Source organism: Nasonia vitripennis (genome assembly GCF_009193385.2).
Source record: "Nasonia vitripennis strain AsymCx chromosome 3 unlocalized genomic scaffold, Nvit_psr_1.1 chr3_random0009, whole genome shotgun sequence".
NCBI classification, from domain to species: Eukaryota; Metazoa; Arthropoda; class Insecta; order Hymenoptera; family Pteromalidae; genus Nasonia; species Nasonia vitripennis.
The window spans coordinates 531,087-549,456 of record NW_022279629.1 but is presented as its reverse complement, the minus strand read 5'-3'; the positions used below and the strand labels follow the sequence as shown (position 1 = coordinate 549,456).

Here is an 18,370-nt window from a genome sequence, read left to right as displayed (position 1 = left end):
AATTGTTGCGTACTTTGATTGAGTATTTAAAATTTTATTTATTCACTAAAAAATTTTACAGAGCGCTCACCCATCCACTTACAAACCCAAGCTAACGCTGCTTAACTTTTGTGATCAATCGTTTATACTTCTGTCGTCAATGCTACTCAAACAATGTATAATAAAACCAAATTGTGGAAGGGTAAATAGTATTCGAGGACGGCGTCTCTAGGACATAGGGTGATCGATGACGAGATCTATTTCTACAAAATAATACAAAAGTAAAATACATTTAACTTTTACTTCCTCCTAGAGGAAGCTTTGTAATAGTAAAATTTTGAGTTCCGTCAAAACTTCTAGAAAATACTTGGTGGACTTAGAAATTACTTTGGTGTGTTAGAAGTTCAAATCAAGTGTTTTTAGAAAATGTCCGTTTGGATGTGTGTGTGTGAGCGTGTGTGTGTGGATGTGTGCGTGTTTGTATGCATACCGTAATATTTCTGGAACTACTCCGACAATATCATTAAATTTTGACATGCATATATATTGTTGGATTCTGAATTCAAGAAAAAACAGTTATTTTTTATTTTCTCAACTAATTTTTTTATGGCCATTTTTTGATTTTTGAAAAACACTATTTTGCGTTTTTCAATCATCTCATTGTTACAAACAATTCAGCTATAATGCATTTGAAAGAGAATAAAATTACCTACTTTTCATCGGTTGGTCCTCGGATCGACCGCTTTGTTCGGCAGATATAATGAAAAAGGTGATTTTTTTTTTAATTCATATCTCTGAAACTAAACATCATAACTTCGCGAAAAAATTATGTCATTGAGTCACGTATCAAACTATATCCCATTAAAAATTCAAGTGATTTGACCACTTATTTTTTCAGTAATAAATTGAAAACTTAAAAAAAGATGTTATTTTGTGCCTCGATTACGGACGTAAAAAGGTCTTGTTGCACTTGAGATTTTGGAAAAAAGTAGATATTTTATGTGTTTTGGCTAAGTTTATTGCACAGCTTTCAAACCCCTATGGTTCGTAAGATATCGAGGTTTTATTATTTATTTTTTTTAATTTTTTGATTCCTTATATCTCTAAAACAATTTAGTCAAATGCTTCAAAATTTTATTTGGTAATTTACCATAAAAGAAGCCTCCTGCGGCTAAAATTTTAAACGATTTCGTCGAGCGGTTTTTAAATAAAGAGCTAAAATGTAAAATCGTTTTCTCGAAAATTGCGCGAGCGACCTATCTAATGAATAGCCTGTTGTTTTATGATAGTTAGGTTGGTTAGGAACACATGTAAATATGCGTGAATTTCTGTGGAAAAAAATTGACGGCTGTGTTCGTATTCTATAATAAAAAAACAGAGGAATCTGCAAACTGTTGGACAACGACCTATCCAAACCTTATACATTAAATTATGTAACCAAAACCGCCTCATACATTAGCAGGCCGATATACTGTATATTTAAACAATATTTTGTTTATTGGACCTATAAATTTAGTTGAAGGAAGCTACGTGCCAATGAATTGGCAGCGCTTTTTTGAATTCTGTCACTACTACAACTCTGAAACTAATTTATATAAGAAGCAAAAACCGATTAGTTAAGCGGGTACGGATTTATATGCCTAACACGATAGTCAAATGTGCCTTTTTATTTATTTCTCGACACCTTACTGGTAATCTATGTTTAAGAATCTCTAAAAAAGCATACTGTTAATTTAGTTAGCAGCAGTTTTTTAACTATTTACTGGGGCAAAGATTTGGTTTTGTGTATGGAATATAAAAAAACAATTTCTAATATAAATTTATTATTATCATTATTTCGTATTATTCATCGTATTAATACTTCCAGTTTGAGTCAAAATAGACACTTGCATACAAATTTTTATTTTAATTATTGCAATTGATTTTGATAAGATTTTGTAATGTCAATTAATAAAGGACCAATGAGAACTGAAGGACAATCCAATAAATGTAGAGAAAATTTTCAGAGTTCTTCAATTTTTTTAAAGAGAAGATTTTCAGAGTTCTTCAATTTTTTTAAAGGTTTCATTTTTAAAATAAAGACTATTATTTAGTTTTACGAGCAGAAAACTTAACTTTTTACACTCGTTTTTTGAACGGAAGAAACTTTTTGTCCAATAATCGATTTTTCGAATAAATGCAAACATTGGCCTTAAAAATTTTAGTTTTAGTTAAAAAGGAGTGCGCAAGAGACATTTGTAAGTAAGCCCAAGTTTAAACTATCTATTTGCAATAATTTGAAAAATATACTATATACTTGGCTCAAAATTTATAAATCTTTCTCTTTTTTTATACCGACTATGAGTACAAAGTTTAAGAAAATGAGACTATAATATAAAAAAGTTAGAAAATTCACCAGAACCCCACCTTAAAAAAAAACATACACAAAATCTTGCTACAGTAAAAGATATTAGCCAATTTTGATTAAGAAAGAATTAAAATACTCATTTATGATATTCGATAATAGTACATTACACAACTAGGGGCGAAAGTTCACGGATGATGATAAAGCACTCGTGTTCGTGTCGGGCGCCTGCGGCGTCCTCGACTCCCATTTGTGCTTAATCATCATCCTCGCTTGAAAAAGCCAACTTTCGCCCCTAGTTGTGTAATGTGCTATTCTCCCCATGTCCCACACCGTATTTTTCTCAACGAGGGCATAAAAGGACCCTTTTTTATACATGAAAGTAGCGTAGGTACAAATGAACAGCGGAGGAAAAAATTTTCTCCCCGCTTAAAAATTTTTTCTCCCGGCTCCAGCTCGAACTTTTCCAACCACACTCGAAACGCACGATTTTATACGCTACTTTCTGGCATTAAGAAGTGTCCATTTCATGCCTGAGTTGGGAAAAAGAGTTTACGCGCTTTGCTGAATACCAAAAAGTTTAAGATGTAAATTATTCTAATAATAACTAATTTACTATATTGTATAATGTAATAGAACGATTCACATCTCATTAAAAATACATCAATTGTTTATTATAATTTCAGATCAACGTTGTGATTTCTAGTTAAACAATTTTTTAGAATATTGCTAAAACAACCTGAAAAATGAAAATTGGACTTTTGAAAAATTTTTTACACTGTTTTCAGTTAAGACAAGGGACTATTCTTATAGCTATATTACAATTGGTAAGAATTTTGCTAATCTATACAGTTTAAATTACAATAATGTATTTTCATAAACTTGGCATGCGTAGCCTGAATAATAATGAATTTTGATCCGTAACGTTGTACGTCGCACGCGAGTACTATCCCAAACAGCTGACTCGAGTAATCGGTAATCAGTAAGTATCATCTTAAGTTCGAAGAAGAAGTCTGCTGGCTCTGGCTGGCGATATATAGTTGTTTTGAGCCAAGGTGAGATTCTGCTCCCCCCCCCCCCCTCGCCCCCTCAACCCCTCCTCAGCCCCTCCTCAGTCCCCCTCAAAATAACGTTAAACCCTTTCAAAAAACGCGTTATTTTTTACTCATAAAGCCTCCCCTCGGCCCCCCTCATTAGCCCGCCCCCCCTCTGCTCCCCCCCCATCAGTTACTTTATTCAACATTTATACTAAAAATATTTTTCATTATTTTAAAACTTGTATATTTTTACGCCACCCATGAGGTAAATAGAAGAGCGCGTTTTTTTCTCTGACGACAAAAATTTTAATGTTTTAGAATTAGAAATTAATATAGAATCTCATAGTAATTTCAATAAGCAATGATGTATTTTATTCGTGTATTTTCAATACTTTATTCTGTAACAAGTGGTCGCGAATTTATATTGCGCGCGCTCGTTTAGTTGCGCGATGTTAACTTGGCATGCAAGCGCGGTGTTGCTAAGTTGTGCGCGTGAGTCACTGCGCGTGAAAGTAGACTATTTCGGGCTTGCGACCAGTAAACACACGTGCGCGGAGACCAAACTAAAGTATCCAGATTGCGCTTGACGTCCAGAAGCAGCTACCCAGGAGCCTTCCAAGGAGTGGAACAGCTTGACTAGGATGGACGCCTCGCCACGAACAACCGGATTCTGTCATTTGATCTTGGTCACCGGAGATCGACACGAATTTCTTCACGCGACTATAAAAACGCCAAAGCTGAACTTCGTGCCACCGAATCCTTGTCTCGTATACCGAACACCGTCCTCTCGCGTGACGCGCGCGACTATTGTAACCAATTGAAGTAATCAATACATGCAACTATTCGCGAGTGACTTAGCTGCATTACATGGAGTCGTCATTACACCGACAACTAACATCCGTGGGCGACTTTAGCGTCATCGAGGGATAGCTGTGACGTAGTATTTTAACAGATAGAAAAACTGCTAACTGACTGTAAGTGATGTAAGTGACTAAAAACTGTAAGTGACTCTGCGGCATCTTCCTGCCGCCGTGCACAAGGCCAGTTGCCCCGTTACAAACTGGTGCCTTAGCGTTGCAGGTAATGAGCAAGAGTGTCAGAGTAGGTTGGCATCAAAATAAATTCGTGTAGCGAGAAGGAAGAATTAGCCCGTCTCGCGAAAGAACAAAATTTAACTCTAGCGCAAATGGCCCAAGCAGAGAGGATGGCGGCTCTGCCATTCGTAATTACAGACATAGCCGCAGAATAATGTGAGAATAACAAAGATGAGTGGCAAAGTTGGGAAGAGTTCTATACGGTGGCGACAAGATGGTACGTCACGAACAGGCAATTCCAACAACAGACGCAGAGAGAATATACCAAGGCGCGCACAAGCTCGTGCGCGATTTTGTGATATGCTTGGAAAGCATGATGAAGGAAATGAAGCCACAATCAAGCCTGAAAAAACAACTAGACCTCTTACATAAAAATCTGATGCCAAAATTGCAAAGGTTGACCCCTCGTATGAACTACTACGACTGGGATAGTTCCCAAAGAAGCCGAAACCGTACTGGCGAGCGGGAAAGAGTACGGCGCGCCACCACGACTGGAGCAAACTCTACTAGCATTGCTTGTGTACGTCTTACCGACGCACAGTGGGAGAAAATGGACAAAATTCGAGCCACGCATCATTTTTAATCGTAGAGCCATGAATTTTTTTTAAACTCTTTAAAAAGGAATCAAGTTTAAGCTACAGGTGCGGAAATTAATGTATCATCTTCCCCTAAACCCATGCGACCCCTAGAAGCCACCCCTACCAAACCACAAGCAGGCTAACTAACCTAACCCAGGGAACAGCGACTTAAATCGCTTAATTTTTTCTTAAAATAATAAAGCCACACACCATAAGCCAGCTAATAACCTAAATACCTACCTCTAACCCGCTTAACCCCTAGAAACCACCCCTACCAAACCACCAGCAGGCTAACTAGCCTAACCCTGGGAACAGCGAGTTAAATCGCTTTATTTTTTCTCAAAATAATTAAGCCACACACCAGAAGCCAACAAATCACCTAACTACTTACCCCTAACCCTTAGAAACTACCCCTACCAAACCACAAGCAGGCTAACTAACCTAACCCTGGGAATAGCGAGTTAAATCGCTTTATTTTTTCTCAAAATAATTAAGCCACACACCAGAAGCCAACAAATCACCTAACTACTTACCCCTAACCCTTAGAAACTACCCCTACCAACCCACAAGCAGGCTAACTAACCTAACCCTGGGAACAGCGAGTTAAATCGCTTTATTTTTTCTAAAAATAATAAAAATCCAATCCAGAGGCCAGACCGGAAACACGCAGAATCGTAATACCACGTAATTCAAGACATTATTACAAGTAAATTAGTCACATTATTTGTTAGCTGTAATTGTTGAATGAACTGCTATTAGGCATCTGCGTTGAAACAGATTTAAGCCCCTTTACCACGTCAAGGTTGCAGTCTTCAAAGAGGTTTTTTTGTAGTTTTTATTTTGGTTTTTATATCTTTAGTGTTTTATAATTTTTACATAGCAAAGTTGAGACATTTATTGAGGATTAGAATTACTAAATTATCATTTCAAAATTTTACTGAAGAGAAATATTCTTAGATTTGACAGAAGAAAACTTAATTTAAATTTAAACTTATTTTTTTGTTTTTTTCAATATGATAAAATAAACATTTATACATATTATACTATAATCTAATAAATTCAAAAAGTAAACATTTAGCCATCGAAAAATCGTATGATCAATATTTGTATGTATTATATTATAATCTAATAAATTCAAAAATAAACATTTAACCATAAAACACTCGTATGATCAATAGATTTAATTAAAAAATTCTGATAGAATTTCAAGTAGGGTTCAAAAGGTAGGTATTTAGGTTATTAGCTGGCTTATGGTGTGTGGCTTTATTATTTTAAGAAAAAATAAAGCGATTTAACTCGCTGTTCCCTGGGATAGATGGGTTAGGCTGCTTGTGGTTTGGTAGGGGTGGTTTCTAGGGGTCGCATGGGTTTAGGGGAAGGTGATACAATAATTTCCGCACCTGTAGCTTAAACTTGATTCCTTTTTAAAGAGTTTAAAAGAAAACCATGACTCTACGATTAAAAATGACGCGTGGCTCGAATTTTGTCCATTTTCTCCCACTGTGCGACGGAACAAACAGCCTGGCGCCGCAACTGTAAAGTAGTATAGACAATTACTGGAAAATTACGCAACGTTGGCCGAGCCTTTAACTCGGCTGACAAAGAAAGTTTAGTCTTTCGTTTGGGGCTATAAACAGCAACCAGCACTTGAGACGATAAAAGCTCTTATCGCCTTGGCTCTAGTACTGCCCGTGCTTCAATCAGCAGTTCGTCATAGAAATCAATGCAAGTGATACAGCGTTGTGTTAGCACAGTGCATAGACGAACAAGACCGAGTACTCAAATTTGCCAGCAGAGTACTTACCCTTACAGAGAGGAATTACACGGTCAGCGAACGAGAATGCTTAGCCGTGCTTTTCGCCATGCGCAAGTTTCACCAGTACATCAAAGGTTATAAATTCAAAGTCATAATGGATCACAGCAGCCTAAGGTGGCTATGCAATCTCTGTTAGCTGATCAGAGTTGAACAGCGCGCACCACTAGGTTTCATAGGTAAACGTGTGGTGCAAAATGCCTTGGCAATGGGTAGCCGGAGATATTCTAGGCCCCTTGCCGAAGTCTGCTTAAGGCCACGAGTACGCACTTATCTTCCAGGGTTTGTTTACTTGATGGATAGAGTGCGTGCCACTTTGCAAAGCCAACGGCAAAGCAATACTTGCCGCACTCAAGGAGAGAGTGATTTTGAGATTCGGTTCATCCGAGGTGTTTCACTCGGATAATGGTACCAAATTCAAAAACAAGACAATAAAAGAGTACTTGGCAGAGCAAGGAATCCACCACTTGTACTCACCGCTATATCACCCGCAGGTGAATCCAGTGGAGCGAATAAACCGCACTGTCAAGAAAGAAATTTAATTAGAGAAGAAGAAATTTAAACGTTTACTCAAGATGATCCTCAAGCATGAGACGAATACCTCAACGAGATAGCGTTTTTCCTCAACACCGCAGTGCATGAATCTACGGGGACTTTGCTCGCGATAATAAATTTCGGCAAGCAGCCGAAAATGCTGGCATCTCTTAGACGGAAAGAAGATCAGGAAGCTGCACAGTAGAAGGCTGTAGGAGCGTGGCGAAACCGCCTTGCCAAGTTGCCAGCTCTACACGAGCGTGCAAATGCCCTGTCCAGCGAGTCGCAAGATCGCCAGGCGGCATTTTTTGATGCCCGCCGACAAGTGCGAACTTTCAAGGTTAGCGACGTTGCTAATTGGAGACACGTATTGTTTTCTGCGGCGGAAGGCATCACGGCAAAATTCACTTTTCCGTACATAGATCCATATACGATTACGGCCCAAGTCGATTCGAATACATTCGATAAAAAAGGAAGAGTGGAAAAGCTAGTGTCGGCCAAAGAAATGAAGATCTTTTATGACATAGACGACGAGGAGGGGGACGACGATTATTCTCGATCACCGGGGTATGCTTAGGAGGTGAAGGCGATAAGCAACCCACCAGAAGCGTTCGAACTCGAGTCTGAGCTCAAGCCGACGGACGTAGTGGCGGGAGGGAAGCGCGAGCGCGAGCAACGGCCCAGTAAATATGGGTCGACATCCGCGGTGTCGAAGAGAAGTGGGGGACCCGTAAACGGAACTACCCTGAAATCCTTTCGCGCCGACGATAAATTAGCAGGATGGAAAGCCTAAACCCGGCCCATCTAAGGGCTCGACTAAAGCAAATCGGCCGAAACAGCTAAAGCCGACGGCGTTATCATCTCGAAAGACGTGAGCAAGGTGCCGCAACGGGCGATTATTGACATTGTCATAATATATTACATTGACATCATCATAATAAATTACATTGACATAATCATAATATATTACATTAACATCATCATAATGTATCACATTGACACGGACTCGCCACGAGGAAAAATGCGCGCGGATAAAGAATAAGTAGCGTGCCGAGTATCTTCGGAAGAAAAGGGAGAAACAGCCGAAATGTTACATCTGCGGTTTATAAATATCTTTTAGGTAACACGCGAACGATTTTCGTGTTTTTCGTACCTATTAATAGGGACTAAAGTGACACTTTTTTGACCGGCGGGCGAAAAAGTTATTTTAGCGGGCAATAAAAACCTTTATTGCCCGCATATTCAAACAGCGGGCAATAATGGCCTTTATTGCCCGCTAAAAAGTCTTTATTGCCCGCAAAATTTTTTTTTTTTTGTAATTTAAAAAAAAAGTTGATTTTGATAAATTTGCATTATTTATTTATTTTATATAATGTTTGAACAAGACAAGAGCACGGTTGCCGTATCAAAAAATAGTCACATCAGTCCCTCTTAACACGTACGAAAAAACGCGAAAATACGTCCGCGCGTTACATAAAATATGGTGTGCACCAAGGGCTAAGTGGGCTTTTTGGCCTCGTAGATTTTGCAGTACTCGTCTGCGGCTCGTAAACGTCCTCGCCTTCGGCTCGGGCTAACTCGCCTTGACTCGTACTGCAAAATCTACACTCGGCCTAAAAAAGCCCACTTTACGCCCTTGGTACACAATATACTATTATAAAGAAAATTTCCAGCAGGGTTACCACATAGTTTGTAAGTCATTTTCATCTAGTTTCATTCGTAAAAAATTTATAGCTTCACTTATTCATGTGGTAGCCATGTAAAATTCATATAGAAACCATGTAGGTTCCTACTAGGATCCCACTGTTAAGTCACAATTCGGATCTATAATTATTTATTGATTTTTATTTACTTGGGTTTAACTGCTTGGGTTGGAAACTCTGCTGCTGTGCTATAGTCAGGCTTTTTCGGTTTCGCAACGACTCCGCTGATATTACTTAAATGCAATACGTCGCAGAACGTCACACCACAACAAAATCACACATGGATTCGACATAATTGCCTTGTAGTCCCCACGTGGTAACAACATGAAAACATTGTAGAAACCACATAGTTTTCACGTGAAAACAATGTGGGACTTTTTACGAGGGAATGTACTATTTCTCAACCCATAAGGTATAAAATATATCTTTTTCATCTCTGAAATCAAAATCATAAAGCCTATTTTTTAGATTGTTACAAATTTCATAATTAATGTAGAAAATAAGCTTATAGCCAATATTTTCAGATCCTTATGTCATTAAAAATAAAAAAATTAATGAAAAACCAACAATTTTTACTACATTGTGAACGACTCGAAATGCACAATCACCTACTCAACTTTATACATGATAAAGGCCTTTTCATACTTTTCTTGGAAAAAATTCGGTGTGCTACTTCAGACTCGGGAGAGGTGTTTTCAGCACTCGTATACGTTTAGTGCTGAACGCCTCATTCTCTGTCGAAATAATAGCTTACTTTCTCCCGTAGTTGCACAATGTACTATTCCTACATTGAACGTTTCATCCACGTACTCACAATTCCCAGATAAACTGCGGGTAAACAATTCTCGAACAGAATTACTAAAATAAACTTATCAAACTATTGAGGACAATTAGAAATTTTTTTCTCCAGCGTTCATCTATTTTCTAGGATTCTAAAAAAACACAATGTCTTTTCTAGGTTTCCCAGAAAAATCAAAAATAGTTAATTGGATACCCAGAAAATTCTTCATTAGATTTCTGGGATCCCAGAAAAGTAAATAATTAGTTTTCTAGGATCCCAGAAACATGTGTACAATCTATAACTTTTCTATGACGTACTAGAAAAGCCCAAAAATCCTAGAAAAGTAGGTTGTATACGAGAATTCGTCCTAGAACCGACTGTTTGTGTGTGTCTATATATATATATATATATATATATATATATATATATATATAACTGAAAGTGCCGTGGCTACTTTTTCGTATGCAGAAGTTACATGCTTCCCTGAACTACTGCAAAAGCAAGTGCCTAAGATAACTGAAATTTGTGAGCAATAAAGCTGTAGATGTTAAAAAGAAAATTATTGAGTGCTTAGTTACTGAAAAGAAAATTCAAACAAAAAACTTATACGTAAACAGAAAAGAAGAACTAATTATCAATTGCTTAAACAGTGAAAGTGCTATGCTAACTGAATCTGTATTAAAACATAAACTCGAAGGTATATGTGAGGTTAGGAAAGACACGTTGAAAAATCCTAAAATTAAAATTGTCGGAATTGATAACTATAGTAACATGGAAATGGAGGACATAGCGGACGATATAAAAATGAGAAATTTTGAAAGTTTCATAAACAAGGGGCTTTTGTACATACTACATATGTACAAAAGCATTTTTAGTAACCTAACTACAGTACTAATGGAGGTTCCTGCTGACATATACGAATTTTTCAAGAAGAACAAAAGTAGGATTTTTGTTGGATACCAGAACTGCAGAGTATATGACTCAATGAATATAAAGCCATGCTACAATATGGAAGATTTGGGCACAACGGTAACAAATGCATTAACAACTCTGCATGCCTCAAGTGCACAGAGAAGCACAAGACCAATACCTGCACAAACAACACCATTAAGTGTCTAAATTGAGAATTTTCAAATAGCAAATACAAGACAGAGCTTGACATGAATCACGTTGCTAGCGATACAAACCAATACAACATCCTTGAGAATAAAATAAGCATATTCATAGACTCTACTGATTATCCTATCAGACCTACCTTACCAGCGGTGCATCAAGTGTATCGAGAACGTGATACTACAACAGAGACACATAACCCATCCACAGACAACACAAGGAAAGAGCCATTACAAGAACCACCTAAATCTACAAAACATTAACAAGAGAGGAGTGTGGCAGCCAAGCAGCAACAATATCAACAATTGAAGATGGCTCAAACACCACAACAAGCTGCTTTAGTAAAAGTACAAGGTTAAGAAACAGTAAAACTTAGTTATAATTTTAAATTATAAAAAATTAATAAATAGTGCTGAAACAAGAAAGTGGAATGAAATGATCACAATTCAGGATCCTAATTTGGCAACAGATAAATTGTTGTATGAGATTAAACAATGTATAGAGTTATCCAAAATGAATCAAAGAAAGCTTAAACATGTGGGGAGGAAAAATTGGATCACTGATGCGATAATTAAATCGTGCGAAACAGAAGAATCCTTATATAACTTATGGAAGTTGGATATCAATAATGAGCAACTTAAAGCTGAATACAGAACCTATTCCAAAATCTTAGAGAAAGTTATTAAAGACGCCAAATATGATAAAAAACTAGTCGTAAGAAATGCAAATAACCCCATAAAACTTTGGGAAACCATGAAGAAAGAACTTGGCAAAAAAAGATCTAATGAAACCATAAGTTATATAAAGATAAATGATAATAAAGTTACTGAGAAAGATTGCTAGAAACATGAACAAGTTTTTCTGTGAGATCGGCCAGTAATTGGATAGGATGTTGCATTGGTTTGTATCGCTAGCAACGTGATCAGTGTCAAGCTCTGTCTTGTATTTGCTATTTGAAAATTCTCAATTTAGACACTTAATGGTGTTGTTTGTACAGGTACTGGTCTTGTGCTTTTCTGAGCAGTTGAGGCATGCAGAGTTGTTAATGCATTTGTTACCGTTGTGCCCAAATCTTCCATATTGTAGCATGGCTTTATATTCATTGAGTCATATACTCTGCCGTTCTGGTAGCCAACAAAAATCCTACTTTTGTTCTTCTTGAAAAATTTGTATATGTCAGCAGGAACCTCCATTAGTACTGTAGTTACGCTACTAAAACTAAGCACTCAATAACTTTCTTTTTAATTATTGACATGATTGACTTACAGCTTTATTGCTCACATTTTTCACAGTTATCTTAGGCACTTTCTTTTGCAGTAGTTTAGGGAAGCCTGTAACTTCTGCATACGAAAAACTAGCCACGACACTTGCATTTATATATATATATATATATATATATATATATTATTAAAGAAGTTGTTCTGGTACGTCGCTCCTTAAGTCCGGGTCAGGTGTACGTAAATAAGTACACACTATTTATAAAAGGAACACACGAACTCGGACTCTTTATTTAATACGTAGAACACGTCTGCTCTCAGCAGCTATCACAATCAGTCTAACCAAAAACAATAACATCAAGAACGTCGTTGATCTCGTTGCTAGTGGTTGCTATGCGCGATTCTTGGTGTTCGAATCGCGCAACGTGCAATATTTCGGAATGATTATGTTTATATGAAGCTGGCATATTGCATGAATGACAATTGAGATTTTTATTACAATTTTAGGTACTCTCTGGATTTATTACAATTTTTATCATATTGGGGTTAACGCATGAATCAGGAATCCAAGATATGATAGCACGAGATACTGAGGATGTACTTGAGCGAGAGGCTTTGGAAGAAATTACTTCGAAACATATAAACAGTCACCGAATGGAACTTGCGCATCATAATGCAACGGGTTGGTATTGAAAATATATAACATTGCTAAGCACGAACTCCTTGAATAGCTTCATGATATTTTTACTTTCATAGAAAAGGTGTACTTAATATACTGTGGACTAGTAATTATCATAGTACATTTTATTTCAACGCTTTTGCTGCTTTACGGTGCACTTATGGTATGTATAAAGAATAATTAATGTTGATTTTATAATATATTCCGGCACGAAGTGCGGAAACGTATCATTTTACGCACTCATTCAGTTGCTGGAAATCGAATCTTGCTAACTCAATTAGTGTTAAAAATTAATAGTCATAGATTTAAAATAATGATAACTTAAAGTACCCTGGCTGAACTAAATGGGAAACGAGGTTCAGATAAATTTAGTTAAAAGTATAAATCAAATTGTAGTTCTTGGTTCCTTCAACAAAAGTCACCAACCATACTAATATTTCGCGACAAAACAATCAGTGTTTTCATGTTAATGACAAAAATGTTACAAAAAGAACGATAGTTAAAAGGTGCTTAAGACGTTTACATTTTATTTTTAGGACAAATATGAAATACGCAAAATAATTTACTGTAAACGACTAAAATTTATTAAAAAAAATTGACTTTTAAATAAGTAAAAGGTTAGGCGAGTTTGATATATTCCGCAACAAAATTACAGATAAAAAAGAACGGAAATCAATTCAACAAAATTAAGTTAATTATATTTAATCATAATAAAGCAAAAAAATTGATCCGTTCAAGTAAGGGCTCACTTAACTTACTTATATGTTAATCCATTAGAAACAACTCTCAAGGTACTTACTACTTGCCATGCCCGTTTCATTTTGTTTTCTGGTGAACAGCTAAAATTTTCTTTTTGCGTATTAGAACGTGATACAGACACCATAAGTACAATAAAAAGGGCATGACAAGTTACGTAGTAAGTATCTTGAGAGTTGTTTCTAATGGATTAACATATAACTTAACTCCAAGTTAAGTAAGCCCTTAATTAAACAGAACATTTTTTTGGCTTTATTATGATTAAATATAATTAACTTGACTTTTTATCTGTATTTCTGTTGCGAAATATATCAAACGCGACTAATTACATAAATTTTCAGCGATTCAAGGTCATATAAATTTCATTTCTTTTTCGTTGTTGTTGTTTCAAAAGATGTTTAACTTCGTGTTTGAATCATTAAAATTCGCCGACTTTAACCACAGATACACAAATTTGAAATTAGTTGATTTTTCAAAATTTAATAAATTTGAAGAAAATCGGTAAACTCAAGTTGTTTGATGTAAAATTAGTTCCATAACCTCAAATTATATGATCCTATACACTTTTATTAATTTACTTTCGATGGTGTGAAAAAGCACCTAATGTTCACTTACTTACGCTGCTATATTCACCTCGGTCTTATAGTTCTCTATTAGTATCATCCAACGATCAGTATTCTGTCAAGGTTTTTTTATTATTGGAAAAAGCTGAGTATTTTATTTAAGCAGTCTTTCTTTTTTTATAATCTTGTCAGTAGCATCTTATTGTTATACGGTAGTAACCACCCTGGTAGAAGACTTAGCTTTGGTGTTGGCTTGCTTAACAAGAATAACCTTATTTTTACGTTAAAAGTAACCAAATGTTTAACCAATTTTGAACTTATCGTAAGTTAATGTGCGCGTCGAATGCGATCATTACCTATATAAAGTGCATTGCAAAGAGACAATAAAAAAATCTCCGTGAATATTGATGGGAATGAGTCCAGTTTTGCTACTCGGAGGTTTTTGTGGTCGCAAAACAGGAATATCGTGACGGCAACGCTCCCCGTGGTACCTGGTGCTCAGATATAACAGTATTAACGTCGTCTCCAAGAGTTTAACGGAAAATTAAAAACTACATAATTCATCAAAACTTGTTACTCGGGGGTGTTTGCAGTCGCAGAACACGAATATCGTGACGGCAACGCTTCCTAAGGCTTTTATTAGCAATAAGCTTATAATCGTTAATTAAAATTGTAGTATATTTCAATTAACGTTCTTTTGAATTTTTATTGTTTTTCATGCAACTTCATATTATTAATTGTAAAAAATAACTGTCATACAAAATGAAGCTATCTTGGAACAAACATTTTTACACTTTCTCTAAGTTTACTCTATACATACACAATATTTTGGTGCCAGAATTGGTTTCGAAAATAGGCCAATTACTTAATTTTTTATATTCTACTACAATAACACGCAAAAAGAAATAGTGAAAAGTGCATATTTTCATTACACAGTTAACATAACCATGTCGGACGAAACAAAACCTTCTACTGCACCTTCTATTGCTGCTGTGACGAAGGCATTGACGGATGCTCTAAGGATTGCTATTTCATAAGTTACCACTTCTGTTATAAACCAATCTGAATCTACTTCTCAAGCTCAAGCCAAAGCTTCCCCGTTTAAATATCAAGAATATCGTTTGTCCGACGAAACAGCAGTCAACGATTATTTCAAAAGATTTGAGTGGGCATTACAACTGAGTAAAATTTCGGAAGAAGAATACGGTAATTTCGCTCGCGTCCATATGGGTGCAGAATTTACTAATTTTCTGACAATTCTTGTTGCTCCTGATACACCAGAAAGTCGCACGTATCAACAAATTCGCACTGTTTTAATTGCACATTTTGACGTCAACAAAAATAAATATGCAGGAAGTGTTAAGTACCGACAAATTGTACAGCTACAAAATGAATCCATTGGAGTCAACTCGTCAAACAGCGGATGAGGTTACCTCTACTTCTAATAAGATACATGCACTATCTTATTCAACGACGCGTTTCAAGCATAAACGGAATGCTTCGAATACATCGCGCAGTGCTTCTTGGGGGCAAGATCATGTCGAACAACAATGTCAGTACGTTTGTTATGGATGCGGAGAACGTCACAAACGCAGTGAGTGTACATTTCGTATTTCTAAGTGTCATAAATGCAAAAAACGTGAGCGCTTAACAAATCTTTGCAGACCTCCATCTTCGCTTTTTACTTCTGAAATGCAAAATTGTAAAGAGCCTGCACAATAAATAGACACGTTGGAATGTTTCAACGCAGTCGAAGAAATCCACGCTATTGATTCTTGTGCTAAGAAAATGCTTCAAGTGCTTATTGAAGACAGCAAATTAAAAACCGATGTCAATTCATTGGCACGTAACTTTCTCCAACAAAATTATAGGTCCAATAAATAAAATATTGTTCAAAGGAAGCAAAATTTTCGAGAAAAATTGGTTTTTACATTTCAGCTTTTTACTTGAGAACCGCTCAACGAAATTGTTTAAAATTTTAGCAGCAGATATCTTTTTTATGGTGAATCACCAAATAAAATTTTGAAGCATTTGACTACATTGCTTTACAGATACGAGGAAACAAAAATTTTCAAAAAAAATTGAAATTTGAAAAATCAAAAATGAAAGAAATAATATCTCAAGAGCCATAAGGGTTTGAAAGCTGCCCAATAAACTTAGCCAAAACACATGCTCTCTGACGAACTAAGAGGTCGATCCCGGATCAAACAAGGAAAAGTAGATAATTTTATTCTCTTTCAAATGCATTATAGCTAAATTGTTTGTAACAATAGGATGAGAAAAACGCAAAATAGTGTTTTCCAAAAATCAAAAAAAGACCATAAAAAAATAGTTGTTAAAATAAAAAAATAATTGTTTTTCCCGTATTCAGAATTCAAAAATAGATATGCATGTCAAATTTTATAGATATTGGCGGAGTTGTTCCAGAAATATTATGATATACATACACACACATCCATACGGAGATTTTCTAAAAGCATTTGATTTGAACTTATAACACACCAAAAAGTATTTTCTAGAAGTTTTGACGAAACTCAAAATTTTACTATTACAAAGCTTCCTCTAGGAGGAAACAATATGGAATTAGATTCTGGTGCACCATATAGTTTCATAGGTAGCGATACACTTCGTAACCTCAAACCTAATTTTTAATTTCAGCCAACTTCTAAGAAATTCACGAGTTACTCGCAAAATCGCCTTAACTGCATCGGTACTTGCTCTGTTAATGTTTCATTTGGTTCTACATCTCGTCAACTTCCGGTCTACGTAATTCAAAGCTCTTATGATTCATTATTTGATCGTGAATGGATCGCATAATGCAGTCACAAAATTGATTGGACCAAACTATTTTCTTCAATCAAGGATGATGCGCTTTCTACTCTTCCACCTACATTAACTTGTGATCAACAAGCCCAGTTGGATCAACTTTTGACAAAGTACGCTAAAGTTATCAGTGAAACAGCTAGAAAACTTACTGGACCTTCAGGTTAGGTACATTTTAAACCTGGAACTTGTCCTGTTTTTGCTTGTGCTCAAGATATAGCATATGCGTTGCGCGACAAATATTCTAAAGCAGTTGACGCTAAACTTGCGTCCGGATTTTACAAAAAAGTCAATTTTTCCGAGTGGGCTTCGCCTACACACGTCGTTATTGAAAAAAATGGTGATATTCGTATAACTGGCAATTATGAACCTATGTTAAATCCACGTACAATAATACGTGAATGTGCCATTCCAAGACCTAGATAGAGGATAATCCAAATTGCCCAGTATGTTTGGAAACAAACGAAGATGCGGAGCATGTCTTCTGTAACTGTTCGCAATACGAAATGGAACAAGAAGAACTCGGGCGTTACCTTCAGACTAAGGTGACCCCTGAGTCAATGATGACAGCTATGCTAGCGTCGAATGATGGCTGGTGCACAGAAAACAACTACGTAAGGACCATTCTCAAGAAGGTTAGAAATGACGAAGAGAATAGAAGGAAAAGACAAGGCGAAACAGCTGAGTAAAACTGTTTCCAGACGAATGCCACTAGGTCATAGATACGAAACGCTCCTCGGGCTGATGCAGAAAAACGTAGGTCACAGAGTTGAGCTCTCACTCCCCTGCCCGGTGCAGAGAAATATGAGTGCTAGGGTTAAGTACCTCTAAGTGCTCCTTAGACCGATGCTGAGAAACGTAGTAGGGTTGTGCGAATTCCCGAAAAGTCGAGTTGCCCGCCCGAAAAACTCGACTTGACGAGCTCGAGTCGAGTCTCGAGTCGAGTCACGTTACTCGATTTTATCGAGCCGTTCGTAAAACTCGAGTAGTTCAAAATACTCGAGCAGCACGAAAATTCAACTATCTTAAAGATTTTATGTCGCTAAACTCAGCTGTGTTGCTTGCCACCGGGTACCTGTATTTAAAACATTTTTACTGAGTTTGATCTAAATAGAATCGATTCTAGTTAATCATTAAAATTAAAATATTTATAACTATAAACATGAATAATAATAATGCCTACCACCTTGTTGGGCAATGGCAATCAAAAAGGCAAAAAAAAAACATCCACAATTGATAGGCATAGGGGAGATACGCCCAGTATGGATACCCTTAGCTATTTCGGGCATCACTTTTAATTGACACAATAAAAGTTCAAATACAAAATTTCTATGTGTTTTTTAGACCATTTTAAAT

The 18,370-nt window shown here is 36.3% G+C and overlaps 1 protein-coding gene and 1 long non-coding RNA gene across 10 annotated transcripts in view; both read left to right on the top strand.

Annotated features, from left to right (window-relative positions):
* The window catches only part of LOC100679969, a 105,731-nt gene that overhangs the window by 20,166 nt on the left and 67,195 nt on the right, over positions 1–18,370 (top strand). For 7 of the 9 annotated variants that reach the window (XM_031927046.2, XM_031927048.2, XM_032601846.1 and 4 more), the window contains exons 2-4: positions 3,010–3,150; positions 12,701–12,875; positions 12,950–13,035. In XM_031927046.2, the coding sequence (XP_031782906.1) occupies positions 3,070–3,150; positions 12,701–12,875; positions 12,950–13,035 (342 nt within the window). In that variant the 5' untranslated portion in view covers positions 3,010–3,069. The remainder of the gene's footprint in view (positions 1–3,009; positions 3,151–12,700; positions 12,876–12,949; positions 13,036–18,370) is intronic. The other 2 variants (XM_031927044.2, XM_031927045.2) reach the window with 1 other exon arrangement.
* LOC116416846 lies at positions 15,133–17,344 on the top strand. The gene is made up of 2 exons (XR_004345255.1): positions 15,133–15,785; positions 15,856–17,344. It is a non-coding gene; the product is annotated as an uncharacterized LOC116416846 (long non-coding RNA).